General features: G+C 43.8%; 1 protein-coding gene across 3 annotated transcripts in view; it reads right to left on the bottom strand.

Moving 5' to 3' along the window:
• The window catches only part of CGNL1 (cingulin like 1), a 154160-nt gene that overhangs the window by 59872 nt on the left and 76009 nt on the right, over positions 1–18279 (bottom strand). For all 3 annotated transcript variants that reach the window (XM_049773591.1, XM_049773590.1, XM_049773593.1), the window contains exon 8: positions 8089–8301. In XM_049773591.1, the coding sequence (XP_049629548.1) occupies positions 8089–8301 (213 nt within the window). The remainder of the gene's footprint in view (positions 1–8088; positions 8302–18279) is intronic.

Raw genomic sequence — 18279 nt, 5'->3', positions numbered from 1 at the left:
CATAGGGAAGAAGGGCCAGAGGAGGGGGCTAGGCTGGAAGGACAGATGAGAAGAAGCTCACGTGGTGTCCTAGCTGGAGGGTCACTGAGCACAAAAGAAGAAAAAGGCTGTCCCTGCCATAAAGGGGCCCAACCAAGAACAGAGATGAGACCGCAGCTGCAGAAATCAAGGAGGTCTGGACTAGAACAAAGCCAAGAGAAAAGAGACTTGGGGACAGAATTGATGCTGACAACAGAGAAAGAACCAATCAGGCAGCACAGGCAAAGATCATGGGCAGAGGATCCCTAGCATCTGAGAGTAAACTTGTCTCTGAACTCGGAGCGTCCTCCTGCATACTAAGGGCAAACACAGATTAGTGCTTTTTTTCACTAGCCAAAAGTCAGAGAGTTGAATATACAGCTTATAAGATGTTTTCCTTTCACTCTTTTGGTGTATCTATCTCAAGGCTGTCACTATTAATTTGGTCTATAACCATGAAAAGGCCAATGACTTTTTTTTTTTAAGGGAGAAGGCCACATCCAGTGATTTGTTACTCCTGGGTCTATACTCAGAGATCACTCCTGGTATGATAGGGAGTGACTCACCATATGGGATGCTGAGACTGAGCCTGGGTTGACTGTGTGAAAGGCAAACACCCTACACTTTGTAGTATCACTCTGTCCTGTTGGTTTTTGAGAAGACAAATCATATTCCTTTATAAGACAGCAAATAAATAAACATGATGTCTATACAAAGTCAAAGCCAAATTTCAAACCTTGACCTCTCCTTACACTCTATTAATATTCATTCTTACCCAGGTACATTGTGATTTGTTCACACAGAGAACCTTACCAAGTTCTCCACAAAGGTCTGGGAGTCCAAGAGTGAACCCTCCTTCAAAACAGGAGAGAGACTTACCACCAGTCTAACCCAAGCAAACCTGGAACATGGATGAAGAAGTGCACAAGAAGGAACAGACATGGTAAAAACAATGCATGACAAAACAGCAACCATATCAGATCACAGAGGTAGGTTCTAAGGATGAGAAACTTTTAGGTTTAAAAGTGATTCATTGGGCAGCTCTGGCTCAAGTTTTCCTGAGATCTAATATTAGCCAAAGCACTAGCTCTCCTGAAGTACTAGCTTCAAATATGGTACACTTCCATGGTCAGTAATGGAGCCTGAGTCCCTTATCCCCTGGACTTTCTGTGGACTGCTGGAAAACACCCAGCATGCCAAATGGATTCCCCACAGCTGTGCCTACAGATGCATGAATTCTTTTATGCCCTGATCTTGGAAGTCCCAGTCTGTAAGGAACATAATGGCCTTTGGGTGACATAGAACCACCCTAATTATCTCAGGTAAGAGCCCACAAAGGAGCAAGAGTTCCATAAAAACTAAAACTTCTCACAGAGTCATTTCAGAAATCAGCTATCCTGAACACCTTAGATCTCCTGATATGCTTTGACAGTGTAGATATTTCTGAGTCCACAGATTCTTATCTCATGGATTTAGATAAACTTAAGACATATTCCACTTTATGTTTAAAGTGATCACATATTAGCACCAAATTTTCCCATTAAGCAGCAATCTACTTAAAAATCTTGGCATGTCTTTAGAAAAATATTCAGCAGAAAGAGCTTAAGAGGGTCAGAAAGAGGGCTAAAAAGCTTTAACGCTAATAAAATTAAAGTGTTTTGCCTTTTGAACATTAATTTTTCAAATATTTGAAACATTGCATATGACTGATGATAATACAATTAAAGCCTTTTTTTTTTCCTTTCAGACATTAATTTTTTCAAATATTTGCAATGTAATACCAGTTGCTTTGTCTGTGGTCTTTTAAAATTATCTCCTCTCGGGGGCCAAGAGATAAACACAGCTGGTATGGCATTTGTCTTGCATGTGGCAAACCTAGGTTTGATCCCCAGAATCCCATCCCTGGCAGGAATAATTTCCTATTTTGTTGTTGTTGTTTTCTGGGGCCACTCCCAGTGGTGCTCAGAGGTAATCCTGGCTCTGCACTCAGAAATTGCTCCTGACAGGCTCAGGGGACCATATGGGATGCTGAGGATAGAATCTAGGCCCATCCCGGATCGTCAGCATGCAAGGCAAATGCCTACTGTTGTGATATCACTCTGGACCCACCAGGAATAATTTCTAAGCCTGAGTGCTTCTAGCTGTGATCCAAAAAGAAAACAAAAACAAAACAATTTTTAATTATATTAGGAAAAAAATAAGTGAAAATAAAAGGGAATACCGGAGTGATGACGCAAGCAATAGGGCGTTTACATTGCATACGCTAACATAGGATGGACTGTGGTTCAATCTCTCGGCGTCCCATATGGTCCCCCAAGCCAGGAGCAATTTCTGAGCTCATAGACAGGATAACTCCTGAGCATCACCGGTTTGCCCCCCCCCAAAAAAGGGGGGAGGGGTGTAGCTCAAAAGGTAGAATACATAATAGCATGTCCATACATCACTAATCTCTATTGATCCATACTCCATTCACTTTTCCCTCTCCAGGGACATTATTTTAAAAAAATTCCAGAAAATTTCAGAAAATTCCATTCATAATACTCCAATTCATTACAAGATAAAGAATCTTTTAAAAGTTGACATTCTGAGACTGGAGCAATAATACAGCAGCAGGGTGTTTGCCTTGCATATGGCTGACCTGTGACTGACCCACCCAGGTTCAGTTCCCAGCATCCCATATTGTCCCCAAAGCCAGCCAGAAGCAATTTCTGAGCACAGAGCCAGGAGTAACCCCTGAGCGATGCTGTGCGTGCCCCACCCCCCAAAAATGTTGACATTGTGATCACTCCTAAAAAAATTGTTTATATTATTTCTTACTACAGTCAAATGTAGACTGTGTTTAATGTACTCAAGGATCTTAAATATTTTGGGGCATGGAGTTATTTTTTTGTGGTCAGTTTCTTTAATTTATAATCAACATGGGCCAAGTATTAGATTTAGGTTTTGGCCTCTTAACAGTCTCTTCGATGGGTAGGGTACTTGCTTTTCATGTTCCAAGCAGTGGTCCTCAAACTATGGCCCGAGGGCCACATATTGTATTTGTATCTGTTTTGTTTCTTCATTGCAAAATAAGATATATGCAGTGTGCATAAGAATTCGTTCGTAAGTTTTGTTTTTACTATAGTCAGACCCTCCAATGGTCTGAGGGACAATGAACTGGCCCCCTGCTTAAAAAGTTTGAGGACCCCTGTAAGGGTCAGCCCCATACACACACTATACTTTATTCTTCAGCCCATATGGCACATCTTTGTGTTTGTTTTGCTTTGCAGTGCCAGGGATCAAACCCTCATGTGTGCAAAACACTCCAGTTCTTCAGCTGCACTCAGTACCCCAGTGTGATCTGCCTCCAGGCTCACATGTCTAAATATCACTCCTAGGGGCCGGAGAGATAGCATGGAGGTAGTACAATTGCCTTGCATGCAGAAGGACGGTGGTTCAAATCCAGGCATCCCATATGGTACCCCGGAGCCTGCCCTGAGTGATTTCTGAGCGTAGAGCCAGGAGTAACCCCTGAGCGCTGCGTGGTGTGACCCAAAAAAATAAACAAACAAACAAACAAATATCACTCCCCTTTCCAACTAGCTCAAATACTGTTCCTTCTGTCCAATCATTCTTTTCTGTTTTGGAACATACCCAACAGTGCTTAGAATTCACTCACTCCTAGCTCTGCTCAGGAATTACACTTGGCAGGCTGGGGAAACCATATGAGATGCCAGGGATTGGACTCGGTTTGGCTGTGTGCAAGGCAAATGCCCTGCCCACTGTGCTATTGCTCTAACTCTTTCTAATCATTCTTTTATTTTTTTTTTTTGTCCAATCATTCTTGGCTACTTTTTTTATCCCACCCCCCACCCCAACATAGGCGATCTGCCCTCACATTGCTCAAATGGACAATTACTCATGCTACCCTGGAGGCTTTCATACCTATACTCCATTCCCCAGAAAATGGTCCACATGATCAACCCACAGAACCTGTATAAAACAGAGCCTGAGGAAACTATAGCCGGTGATGTTCAGCATTTATTCTTGGCTTTCAGGAATTACTCCTAGCAATGCTTAGGGAAACATATGGAATGCCAGGGATTGGACGCAGGTAACTGCATACAAGGCAAATACACTACCCCACTGTACTGTTGCTCCAGTCCCAGAGTCTCTAGAGTCTAGAGCCTTAATGAGTAACTTTTCAAGATTGCTTTTCTATAAAGAGAATGGAGAGGAGACAGACAGCAAGAACATCTACCACATCCTCCCCTTCTCCCTCTTCTTTCACTGAGAGCTCTTGCAAGTTCTGCAAGTTCAAAAGTGGCTCTTCTGTTTGAATTTAGTTTGGGGCCAAACCTGGCACTATTCAGGGAGAGACATGATTCCATGCTTACAGGTCATTCTTGGTGGGGACTCGGGAGAATTTGGGGGTTGAGGTTGGGGTAGTACAGTGCGATATAGCACCAGAAATCAGTGGCCAGTGGCCTCTAAGACACAAAGCTCCAATGCAAAAGTGGCTCTTTTATTATCCTACATACCTGCAGTTCTAGACACAAGGAGTCCTTCCAAGATGAATATGTTCAATGCTCATAACAAATGACATTCCATTTTATGAAGCAATTTTTTTTTTTTTTTGGTTTTTGGGCCACACCCATTTGACGCTCAGGGGTTACTCCTGGCTATGTGCTCAGAAATCGCCCCTGGCTTGGGGGGACCATATGGGACGCCGGGGGATCGAACCGTGGTCCATTCCTTGGTAGAGCTTACAAGGCAGACACCTTATCTCTAGCGCCACCTTCCCGGCCCCTTATGAAGCAATTTTAACTTCAATTTATATATGAGCGCTCCAAAACGTTTAACATCTGGTCTCAGGGTTAATGGGGCTGACCCCAGGGGTAAAGCATCTCCATGTTAGTCAGTTCATTCTACTGATCCACAGACAGCAAACGCAAACCTGCTGGATGCTGGCACAGTGTGGATGCCTAGCGAGAGCTGAGGATGATCTCAGTCAGAAAAGAAACCCAATAACGTAATTCCCTATGGAAATTGGTCCCTGGAAACTGGGACCATTCTTACAGGGGCTAAACTAGAACCGAACTTAATTTCTGAGAAACAACCAGTTATCATGTTTCTTTGGGATTGGTGAGCTAGGGAAAAAAAAGAAGAAATCCAACAAACAGGGGCTAAAGAGATAGCATGGAGGTAAGGCGTTTGCCTTTCATGCAGGTCATTGGTTCGAATTTTGGCATCCCATATGGTCTCCCAAGCCTGCCAGAAGTGATTTCTGAGCATGGAGCCAGGAGTAACCCCTGATCGTTGCCAGGTGTGACCCAAAAAACAAACAAACAAGAAATCTAACAAACAGAAAAGAATCAGCATTCCCCACTGGCAATTCTGCTCTGAGCACACCAGCAAAAGATTGATAGCAAACACAGCCCAACTGCCTCTCCAGCAAGAAACATTCCTAGAGATTCTCTCATTCTCTCCTAGTCTGGCCCCTGTGCCACCTGAGCCTGCAATACCCACTCAGTGAAAAGGGATTAAAACCAGAACTGGTGCTGAAGAAACTCGGTCCAGTGGAGCTAACAGACATGACATGAGGGAGTCACAACCTGGAGTGCAGGGCACAGCAAAGTATACACAAAACCCTGAGGAAGCAGTGCCAACCTAGGGTGAGAGAGTGAAGGTATCAGGTACAGAGCAGAGGAGAGGGTAAATTGTTGAGAAGGATAAGAAGAGGTTGGTTGGCAAGAAAAAAAGGAAGCCACTCAGAAAATGGAAAGGGAACAGGAAAATCAGGAGAAACAAAGTTTGTAGAGGCAGAGAACATACATAGACATTCCCAGAACCTAGTCTGAGTAACACAAGACAAGCCAGCATTCTAAGCTGGACCAATAGGATGACACTTGCACTCTTGGGGAGAGTTTTTCAGGGCAAAGGACCCAGGGCAAAGCATCTCTAGTGCTCACCTCACTGGAAGTAAAGAAAGCCCCTTTGGGGAGAGCTTCCTTGCACCTGAGAACCATATATTCTCTGTCAATGATCTATGGTGAACTCACTTATTCTGTTCCTTACAAGCTGACCTGGGCCAAAGGCAATTATCCTTCTGGAATTAGTATGACAAAAAATGTTAACAAGTAGAAGCTGGAACAATAGCACAACGGGTAGGGAATTTGCCTTGCTGCGGCTGACCTAACTTCAATCTCTGGCATCCCATACAGTCCCCTGAGCCTGTCAGGAGTAATTTCTGAGCACAGAGCCAGGAGTAATCCCTGAGCACTGCCAGGTACAGACCAAAAACAAACAAACAAATAAAAAAAAAGTTGACAAGTAACATACGTCCTTGACCTTAAGTCAAAATACTAGGGCTACTACTTTGACTACTAGTCAAAATGCAGAGATAGAGAGTACAGAGGGGAAGGCCTTACCCCCTCATGCTGTAAACATGGGTTCAATCCCTGGCACCACTCAAGGTCCCCCATGCAGTGCCTAGATGGAAAACTGAGTGCAGAGTCAGGAGTAAGCCCTGAGTGCCACTGGGTCTAACCCAAAATTTTGGTGGGGAAAAAAGATCGAAATGCAACAGCCTAAGTTTCCACACATGATCTGAGTCCCACATGCCTCCCAGGCTCCCCTTCCCCACTGGGACTTTCAGTGTTAGCAGAGGACCTAAAAGTTTCCAGCAAAGGTCTGGCATCACAGGAATGGCTCAAGTACAATTTCCCTCTAGTTAAGCCACTATATTCAGAAACCCCAAATACCCCTCGCTGTGTGTATGACCTAAATCGATGCAGAAGCCGGGGCTGATCAATACAGAATAGCAAAAGAAACATTTCACTCTGCAAGCAATAGGCTGCACCTGTGGAAGCAATAGTGCATGAAAACCAACTGTATCACACCAGAAAGATGTAACTAAAGGAGTGAGATGGAAAAAAAATCCCCAGAAAGAAATGCAAACAAGTCCATTTTGGTTTTCTCCCTCAAACAAAACCCAATCTTTTTTGGGGGGTGGGCCACAAGCAACAGTACTCAGGCTTTACTCCTCACTCTACACTCAAGAACCACTCCTGGTAAACTCAGGGGACAAGATGGGATGCCAAGGATCAAACTGGGGTTGTCCATATACAGGTTTAAATGCCCTACCCACTGTACTATCATTCTAGCACCACAAAACCAATCTGTAGAAAACAAAACAAAAACAAAGCTGAGAGGACAATCAATAGGCTTTTCATTCACACACACACACACACACACACACATACACACACACACACACACATACACACGTGTATGCAAACCAACTATTTCCAAGACTCCTGATTGTTTGCAGACATGCTCATCCTCCACATCCATCTTGTCACATAGAAAGTACCAGGCCCAAATAAAAAATCCGTAGAGCACTAGAGCTGAGGGGTGAGAAGGCTGCTGACTCTGAGCAAGGGAAGAGCAAAGAGAAAATGACAGCAATTCTTTTCTGTGTATCCTTCACCTGTGTACCCCAGAGGCCCTAAAACACCATCAGTATAGGGCCTCTGAAAAACGTCCCTTTTAAAAGAGCACCCTGTGTTTCTCCAATAGTCAATGCCAGGTCCACACCAACACTGCTACATACTGAGAAAAATCTATTTGCAGGAGCCAAGAATTCTGAGTTAAGAGAGAAATTATCTTTTGAGGATTTGGGTAATTCAGCCAACTCAATCCTCTAGCTGAAAAAAGAATGTAACTTTTCTTAAAAAGGTTTCACAAAAGGGTTGGATAGTTCAGAGGTTAAGGCACTTGCCTTGAATGCAATCATCTCCAGTTCCATTCTGGCACCTCATATGGTCTACAGTAAGGAGGGCCCCCAATTTTCCTCATACAATGTCCAACAGGTGTTCTGTGTTTAGACTGGAAACACCCTCAACCATAGTGGAACTTATTCTTTACAACACAGAGGAACACTCTATGTGCCCTCAGACCACTGTCCACAGCACAGCTTCATCAGTGGGTAGAAGGGCAGGAAAGGATGGTTGGCACTGAGGAGGGGGCATGGCCAGACTACTAGTTCACCTCCACAAGCCAGGGCCTAAGGGGGCTATCTGGACCCACCTTGGTGGCCTCATCCACGCTCTCACGCAGGGCCTGCAGCTCCGCATCATACTGTTCCTTCAGCTTGTCCATTTCCTGGTCGTGGTTAGAAACCTCAGCCTTCAGGGCACCCTTGAGAGCTGTCAGTTCTCTCTCCCGCCGCCGCAATAGCTCCTCCAGCTCCTCCTTGGCGATGAGCAGGTCCTGAAGATCCCGCTTGGCTTGTAAGAGTTCCTGAGGGAAAGACAGTAGAGTGGCAGCTGAGGATTCTCACCTTTCTTCAACTATACACGAGGTAGTCATACCCATGCCCCTGGCCACACTCCACTCAAAACCCCTTTCGATGCCACTTCCTTCTATGTGTCTGTCTAAGATACTTTCCTGAAGGGGACAGGTTTAGGTCACGTGCAGTGGTCTCAAGGCTGACTCCTGGCTCTGGACTCAGAGATCACTCCTGGTGCAGCTCAGGGTATTCTATGTGGTACCTGGGATCAAAGGAGGGTGGGTCACATGCAAGGACTCACCTGCCCTATCCATTTATACTGTTCTCTGTTCCCTGACTTTGCCTCTTTGGGGGAATGGGGGGAACACCCAGCACTGCTCAAGGTTTATTCTGTGCTCAGGTATCACTCCTGATGGTGCTTGGGGGACCATATGGGGTTCTAGAGATCGTACCTAGTTTGGCTGCATTAAAGGCAAGCAAAGAACTAAAGAACTATCTCTACAATCTCCTTGCTTTATTTTATTTATTTTATTTTATTTTATTTTGGTTTTGGGGTTACACCTGGCAGCGCTCAAGGGTTACTTCTGGCTCTGTGCTCAGAAATCACCCCTGGCAGGCACAGGGACAATATAGGATGCCAGGAATTGAACCACCATTGGTCCTGGATTAGCTGCATGCAAGGCAAACATCCTACCACTGTGCTATCTCTCTGACCCTGCTTTTTTTAAATTGAGAAGAAAAGGGAAATCTTGAACGTTTCATACCCTGAGGTGGGGGTGCCTCATTCTCATTGGCTGTGCATAGTCTCTAGTGGTCTCAAAGGCTTTGATGAGGTTTTGGTTTTTTTCTTTCTGTTCCTTTTTTTTTTTTATTTTGCAAGGGAAGGATAGGAGAGGGGATTTTGCATCAACTTACACCCCCAGTACCCATGTGTGGTGAAGGCCTTAGTCTGTGCTGCAAAATCGGGATGTACTTCTAGGCAGCCCTGGCCATTCACAGGCTCTCCTACCACCACACAGTTCACCACAGTTCACCAAGAAAGTTGCAGAACAGGGGCAGCAATTTCCACTGCCTTGAGCCCAGCCCAAGGCAACCTGCGCCACTCTCCTCTGCTTGTGCCCTCCAGTGGCTACCCCCAGGCCCCTCACATCCTCTGCACCCCTGACCTAGCCCAAACAGCCCACTCACGCCCACCCTGGGCCTTCCAGGCTCACTTCAACCTTCCCTTCTGTCACTTTGTTCTTTTCTGTCTCCCATCGCCAAGGATTCTTCAGGTCAAAACAATCACAACACAGACACAAGGACTAGAGCGCATGCTTCAATGAGAGACATGGGGCACATTAGTGTCCTGAGCACTGCTGGGTGTGCTCCCAAAACAAAAACAAAGAATGCAGTAACAATCACCACAACAAAACAAAACACACCATAGGACCCCTTTCTTGGTCTTCCAGGCAGTAGCATCCCCATGCTGCTCAAGCCTGGTGGTGCTGGGGGCCACAGCAATCAGGGGTACTTGTAAATCCTGCCTCTCAGTGCCAGGAACCTCACCCAGAGTCATACCTGTAGGGATGTGCCCCAACCCCTAAAGCTATCCCACACCTGCCAGGCTTTCTGAGCTACAGTTTCTGTTCAAAGGTGCCCTCAGTCTGCAGGTGATGGCTGTTCCTGCCATTGAGGTTGACCCTCACCCCTCAACCGGTTCTGTCCCAGCTTCCACTGTCTGACCCCTTTCATCCTCCCCACCAGACACTTTACAACTGTTCTGTCTAAAGCCAGATGGTGGTTCAGCAATAGGGCGTGTGCCCTGCATGTGGCTGACCCAGGATGGACCCAGGTTCGATTCCCTGCATCCCAGATGGTCCCCAGAGCCTGCCAGAAGCGATTTCTGAGCACAGAGCCAGGAGTAAGCCCTGAGCACCGCCACACACACACACACACACACACACACACACACACACACACACCCCAAGTGTGGGCCAAACACACACACACACACACACACACACACACACACACACCCCAAGTGTGGGCCAAAAACCAAAACCAAAAACAAAGTTTCACCCTGTTACTTCCTGTGTGCTCCCTTTCCTTTTCTGGGAAAATATAATCTGATCTCTCCCGTCTTCTCTTCTCTCCTCTTTCCCCTCTCCCACTCCCCTCTTTCCTCCCTCTTCCCTTATTCTTCTCTCTTCTCTCTTTCCATTCTCTCCTCCCTCTTCCCTCCGCTCTCCCCATCTGCCCCGCAACCTCCCAAATGCCTAACTTTGAAATCTCTAGCTCACCTTATGGGAGCCCTGTGTGTCCTTCTCATATCCCAAGGACTGGGACTCAGCCCTCTGACATTTTCTAGTCAATCTGTCAGTTCCTTCCTTCCTCTGTTTATTATTGTTGAGATTGGCACCACCTGCTCAGGAACTTGGGCAACTCTGACCTCTTTCACCCTTGACTCTTATAACCAACCACACAGTAGTTCTGTCACATGGACATGTAACCTCACCTCCCTGCTTCCAGTGCTCATCTTCTCTATCTCACATGGTTTGTAACATCCATTTGTTCCTTGTATCCAACCCCAGGACATCAACTATACCACCTCTGTCTGGAAGGCCTTTTGTCCTCATCAGTCCCAATTCTACCTTTCAGAATATTACTGAAGAATTAGTTGACTCCTCTAAGAAGTCCTCCTGGAATCCTCCCTCCCTGTCCCATCATCTGTACTTATCACAACATTTACAACTTTTCTTTTGGTTTTTGGGCCACACCTTACAGTCCATGTATTTATTATTTTATCACTTCTGTTAGATGGTTAGCTCCTTATAAAAGGAACACAGATCTGATATAGTCCATTTTTTATTTTATTTGTTTGGGAGTTATACCTGGAGGTGCTCAGAGCTTACTCCTGGCTCTGTGCTCAAAGAGCACTCCTGGTTGGGAACCATAAGGAATGCAGAGGATCAAAATCAAGTCACCTATATGCAAAATAAGCATGTAGGTAAATATTCACCTTACTAACTTTCTAGCCCCTGGGTGATGAGGAGTTGGGGCCAACCTGGTGAAGCTCAGAGTTTACTCCTGGCTCTGCACTCAGGGATCATTCCTGGTGAGCTCTGAGGACCACATGAGATACTATGGATTAAACCTGAGACAATCACCTGCAAGGCAAGTGCCTTGCCCACTATACTATCACTCTAGCATGATTTATTCTATTTTGAGCGGGAAGACACACCTGGTGGTGCTCAGGGGTTAATCCTGGCTCTGTGCTCAGAAATCACTCCTGGAAGCCATTGGGGACCATATGGGATGCCAGATATCAAACCCGGGTCAGCTGCATGCAAGGCAAATGCTCTACCCACTATAAAATGGTGCTGGCCCTGGCCCTGATTTATTCTATTTTCAGTGTGTGCAGATCAATGATATTTGGAGCCTGCTTGCTCTGTACATATAAACGAATGATCCAGTACAGCAGAATAATTCTTTTCACTAAGTCAGAATTCTGAATGAGCCTGTTTCAATGGTTGCTTCAGGTTAACTAACCATTGTAACTAATCATGCTTTAAAGCTCTGGGGAAACAGAGGAAGAAAGGTTTAGTCTGGGAACCTAGGGTCTCCTAGGTAAGGGATAACTTCCCACTCAAAAAGTCCTTCACTGAGGAAGAAATATTCTACTGTATCCACCAAGTCTAAGAGACAGTGGAATCTCATTTTTCTTCACTAGCTGAATCCAGGAATCAAGAATGTCCGTAAGGAGCACTGTGCTATAGACAAGTTGCCCTTAAGAGTGTGGCTAACAGGTGCAGATAAGCAAAATGAAAGCAACAAAAATCTGTCGCACCAAACTCTGGCATGTTCCAAGACACACAAACAGAACATGAAAGCAAATCGTATAAAAGGAGACATCACTCTGATAAATCCTGAAGGGGACACTTTGCTGCCCAGCCCTCATCAGAGCGTCCTAGAGACCCTTCCGGCTCTCAAGATTGTCACTGGCTAGTCCTTTGGGTTTTCCTGGCAGCTTCTTGACAAGTCCTTATGACTTCAGTGCCCAGTTTCCCATTCTGACTCTCACACGTTTCTTAACTGTTCTGTCGATAAGGAAGTTCCACTTCCCACACTTATCTTTTTCAGGTCTAGGCTGTGTTTTATGCTGCCATTTATGAGCTGCTGCCTATGTAAGACGAGAACCAGAGTTCTCCTGGCCCACTCTACACTGCCATGCCATTATCTGGGATGGGAGCTTTTTGTGCAGTGTTGCACAAATTCAATCAGATTACACCTTGCCATGACACTCAGCAACACACAACAGTTTCCGGAGAGACAGACAGGCAAAACCCATCTCTCTATCACTTCCTCGACCAAGGAGTCCCACTTCTATCAAGCTGATGAAAGAGAAATGTGCAAACCTGTACAAACCAGAGAGTGACTCTCATCAGGAAAAATGAAATTTTGGCCATTCAGGGTTAGAACTTTCAAAACCAACATGCCCCCTGGGCCAGTTACAAACCTGAAGGTAAAAACTGATTAGCAGAAGGGTAGGGGCCGCCTTGCATGCTTTACATGCCTTGCATGGGTTTGGTCCTCAGTACCACATATGATCTCCCAACTCCAATTAAGATTGAGCCCTAGGGCAGAAACAAGCCCTTAGTACCACTATGTGTGGTGTAACCTGACCCTCCCCGCAGAAGAGAGATAGGGACACAGCAAATAAAAGCTGGAGGTTCAGGACAGAGCAATAGTACAATGCATAGGTTACTTGCCTTGTACACGGTCAACTCAGGTTTGTTCCCTGCTCTCCCCACATGGTCCACGGAGCGCCACTAGGAATAATTCCTGAATGCAGAGCAACCTCTAAATATCTCCAGGTATGGCCCCAAAAGGAAACAAAAAACTGGATTCCAGAGTACATGCTTATGTGAGAACAGAGCATGAGTTGACACAAATGAAGACTGTGTTGGTTACCTCATGACTAATAGAACTGTACTTGGGGAAATGGAGATGAACAAATATATTCTCACTCATAAGTAACTGGAGCTCAGATATAACACACCTGAGAGGGATCACCTTTAGGGGACAGTGTGGTGACAGGGCAACAAATGGGGTATCAATGCTACTTCTCTTAGCTCTGCAGACTCTGACCACAACGAGCCATGCAGCAGGGGCCAAAGACAAGCATGTCAAACTATATGCAGGAATGTGTAAAGGCAGCTGAGCTCTGTGTTCAGCAACCAATGTGAGAGTGACCATGCAATCCGAAGCATGGAGAAATGGCATCCCAGAATTGACAAGGAATCAAGAAAGGGCATGAGAAGGAATCAGGAAAGACCGGGGGAAATGAAGTTCTTTTCTAAAATGATCGCACATGGCTACAATCAGCTATGATTCAGAGACACCCCATAATCTCCACAGCACCCGATGATCTGCCCATAGGAAGCTATGCTTCACACAACACCAAGTCACAGACAGTCCTGTTAGCATGAGGAAGCTTCTTGTAGTGTCTCCTCCACAAGAAGCTTCCCAGTGGGGCCAGAGAGAGTACAGCAGTTGAGGTATTTGCCTTGCACAAAGGCAAATGTGGGTTCAATCATAGGCATCTCATATGATCTCCTGAGTCTACCAGGAGTAAGCCCTGAGCATTGCCTGGTGTGGCTCAAAAACAAACGAACAAAAAAAAAAAAAAAATAAGAGGCTTTCCAAAAGTTCCAGAGTGCCCCACACCTGTTTTGGTCAGCACCCACTAAAGGAGGGAAAGAGTGTCATATGCAAACAGCAGAAGACAGAAAACCATGAGACAGCTTTTCCAGAAAGATGAACTAAAATGCCCAATATAGTAAATTCTATAATTTCTTAGTTATAATCATTTTTTATGATTTTCATTAATGTTAATGGTGCGACCTCTTACAATAATCATTCCAGCACCACACCCTCCATCACTGTCCCAGTGTACTTGTCCAATCCTACCTATACTCCATCCAAACTGCTAAAGATTAGTTCTATTTCTGTTACCTTTGGGGATCCCTTTCCAGGTTTCTTTATATCCTACATATGAGGAAGATCATTCGGTGTGTGTTCTACTTTTTATGACTAATTTCACTCATCATGATACTCTCCAGATCCATCCTTGTAGCAGCAAACTGCATGATTTCATCTTTTCCTAGAGCAGAGTAGTATTTCACTGTGTATATGTACCCTGGTTTCTTTTTCTAATCATAGTTTCTGGTCACTTGGAATGTTTCTGTTTTGGGTACTGTGAATAGTGCTGAATGTAGGAGTGTAGGTGTCTTCTGAATACTTTTTGGGACCTTAAAGTAGATGCCAAGAGGTAGAATTGCTAATTCATATGTAAGTTCAATGCTTCATATTTTTTAGAAGTGTCCATATTGTTTTCCACAAACATTAGACCAGTTGACATTCCCACTGACCGTGAACAAGGGTCCCTTTTAACCTACATCACTGTCCACAGGGGTTTTGTTTTTCCTGATGTGTGCCCATATTAATGGTGTGAGATGATATCTCATTATTGTTTAATTTACTATTGTTATTATTTTCCGAAATGATAAGCAGGGCATTTTCTCATATATCTTTAGTCATCTATATGAGTAGTTCTTTGACTAAGTTTCTGTTTAGTGCCCCCCCCCATCATTATTTTGATCTTGTTTTGTTTTGGATCATACCTGGCAATGCTCAAACTTACTCCTGACTCTACACTCTGGAATTACTTTCGCTATGCTTGGAGGACCATATGGGGTGCCTGGGATCAGACACAGATCAGTCATATGCAAGGCAAGCACCCTACCCCTTGTACTAAACTCAATAACCAAGATGGGCTTTTTTTTGGTTTTGTTGTTATTATTTGTTTGTTTATACAATTTTGTAGTATTTTATATTTCCACATATTAACCCTTTATAAAATAAGTGATGGGAAAATACTTTCATACAGGTTGTAAGGTGGCTTTTTATTCTGGTCAATGTTTCTTTCGCAGTGCAGAAGCTTACAGTATTTTGATTTAGTCCCATTGTTTATCTTTTTTTCTGTTAGATTGGCTAATAACCTTAAATCACTGAAGTTGCCTCCAAAAAATGTCATGAAGAATTCTACCTTTATTATGGCAGGAGCAATAATACAGTGGGTAGGGCACTTGTCTTTCATGCAGTTAACATGGGTTCAACCCTCACCACCACACATGGCCCCCTGAGCACTGAGAGCAAAGACAGGAGTAAAGCCTGAGCACCGCTGAGTGTGGCCCAAACAGAAAGTGGGGGAATTCTATCTATATTTTCCTCAACGTAATTTACTAATTCAGATCTGATATTGAAATATTTTTGTATGTAGTGTTAGAAAGGGATCTGAGCTCACTTTGAAGATGCTTTCTTTGTTCCACTTCATATTTTTTTGCCCCTTTATATCAAAAGTTAACTTTCTATATCATCTGAAGATCTGTCTCTAGATTCCCAATTCTATTGCATTGGTCTGAGAGTTTGTCTTTATACAAATTCCACAGTGTCTTAGTTACTACAACTTTACAGTATAGTCTGTAGGTACGGAAAGAGAATTCTAGGAAAGAAAGATAATGTCTTTTTTCTAGGACTACTTTGGATATTCAGTTTTTAATTATCCTATATAAATTTCAATAGTAATTGATCTATATCTTTAAAAAAAAAAGTCATGGGTACTTTTATAAGAACTTTATTAAACCTGTATAATGCTTTGGGCAAGATTAACATTTTGACAATATCAATCCTTCCAATCCATGAGTACATATATTTCCATTTCCTTGTATCCTCTTTAATTTATTTTGGTGGTGATTAAAATTTTCCTTAAACAAAAAAATAGATTTTATTCTGAAGTACTAAGGAAGGGTAGGAGAAGAAAGATAGAGTAACAAGTAATGCATTCAAGTGAGATCCTGGGCTTCTCCAAGGCAGAATAAGTCCTGGTACACAACACCACATAAAAGTAAAAAGGAAAGAAAGACCACTTCTCAAGAGGGGAGATGTAGGCAACATGTACTTGGGCACCATGTAGCCAAACACATGTGCTGATTATAGTTTTCTTTTTTTTTTTTTTTTTTTTTTTTTTTTTTTTGGTTTTTTGGGCCACACCCGTTTGACGCTCAGGGGTTACTCCTGGCTATGTGCTCAGAAATCGCCCCTGGCTTGGGGGGACCATATGGGACGCCGGGGGATCGAACCGCGGTCCTTCCTTGGCTAGCGCTTGCAAGGCAGACACCTTACCTCCAGCGCCACCTACCCGGCCCCGATTATAGTTTTCTTTGTATAAGCCTTTCTCCTCTTCTTTTTAGCTGATTCCTAAGTACTTGAGTTTTTTTTTTTTTGTTTGTTTGTTTTTGTTTTTTTTTTTGTGGTTTTTGGGTCACACCCGGCAGTGCTCAGGGGTTATTCCTGGCTCCAGGCTCAGAAATTGCTCCTGGCAGGCACGGGAGGACCATATATGGGACGCCGGGATTCGAACCGATGACCTCCTGCATGAGAGGCAAACGCCTTACCTCCATGCTATCTCTCCGGCCCAGTACTTGAGTTTTTAAGGCACAAATGTGAATGGTCAGTGTTTTTTGTTTTTGTTTATTTTTTAAAATCTCTTGTATTTCATTGTCTACATATAGAAAAGCCATGGACTTCTCAGCACTGCAGTATGCTGTACAGGTTTATTATTTCTGGGTATTTTGGGGGGTAGTCTTAAGGTTTTCTACATATAGTATCATATCATTCACAAATAGTGATTAACTTTTTCTTTGTGATGAGGGAAAGAGGGAGTTTGGGGCCTCATTCAACAATACTCAGCGATTATTCCTGGCTCTGCATCCAGGAATCACTTCTTGCAGTGCTCAGAGGACCATATGGGATGCTGACGATTAAACCTGTGTTTGCAGCATGCAAGACAAACACCCTCTGCACTGTACTGTCACTCTGACCCCTTCTTCGTCAGTTTCTCATTAAAATGTAAGTATTTTTCATTAATAGCCTTTCAGATGTGTCTTACGTTTGTAACTATTTTAGAAACTTCCTTTCTAAACACAGTTTTAGTCCAAACCAGTACAATCCCACAGTCAGAGCTCCTCGAGGACATGCACCTCAACACAGGCCAGAGACACATGACACAAACTCTGAGTGAATGAGACCACAGCACTCATATTTAAGTGCATAGCTGAATGGCAGAAAATTCTACCATACCTCTTAATTTCTTACCTTACATGCAGAGCAGAGGGAAGCATAATCATTTAAGACACTACAAGGTGCTTTATAATCATATCTGTAATGAAGTTTTCAAAAAGTAAAACCTAAGCCCCTTTCCACACCCAACATCATGCCTGCAAAGAAATGATCCAATTCCACAACTAATCTCCAAAAGAACATAATGCCGCTGAATATGCTCATATTCAGGGAATGTAGTCTGGGCTGACAACTCTAAAGCATTCTCAGAACAGGGGCAGGCAGATTCTTTTTCTACCGAAGGAACAGCAGCCCACACCAGACAACCTCCAACATAGAAATAGCCCAGCTCTGCAACTGAACTTTATATCAAACAGACAAGTCACCAAATTGCTCTGGATCTATAGATCCTAAAGTACACAGCCATATTATCAGCCCAACAGGATCACAATAAATCTGATGGGAAAGTTGCATAGAAGATCAAGCTCAGTGAGCCTAAACAATAACAAAGAAGACTCAGCTAGCACTAGTTAGCACAGTAGATCCTCAGAAAATGACTTTACTAACACCATTGTGAGTTATAACAATGACCACCAATTGACTTTTACTGACCTAAATTTCAATAATTCCATTTACCTTTGTATTGTAACAAAGAATATTAAGTAAATTTCTTGTACCTACAAGAGGACAGGCTATGGGGGTAGGTAGAAAACTGGGGATAGTAGTGAAGGGAAAGTCACACCGGTGCTGGAATATATAATGCCTAAAACAATTATGTTATGAACACTTGATAAATCACAGTTATAATAAAAAATAATTTTAAGAAG

The sequence above is a fragment of the Suncus etruscus genome, chromosome 5 (genome assembly GCF_024139225.1).
Source record: "Suncus etruscus isolate mSunEtr1 chromosome 5, mSunEtr1.pri.cur, whole genome shotgun sequence".
Taxonomy (NCBI): domain Eukaryota; kingdom Metazoa; phylum Chordata; class Mammalia; order Eulipotyphla; family Soricidae; genus Suncus; species Suncus etruscus.
This window is presented reverse-complemented; position numbering and strand designations above follow the sequence as displayed.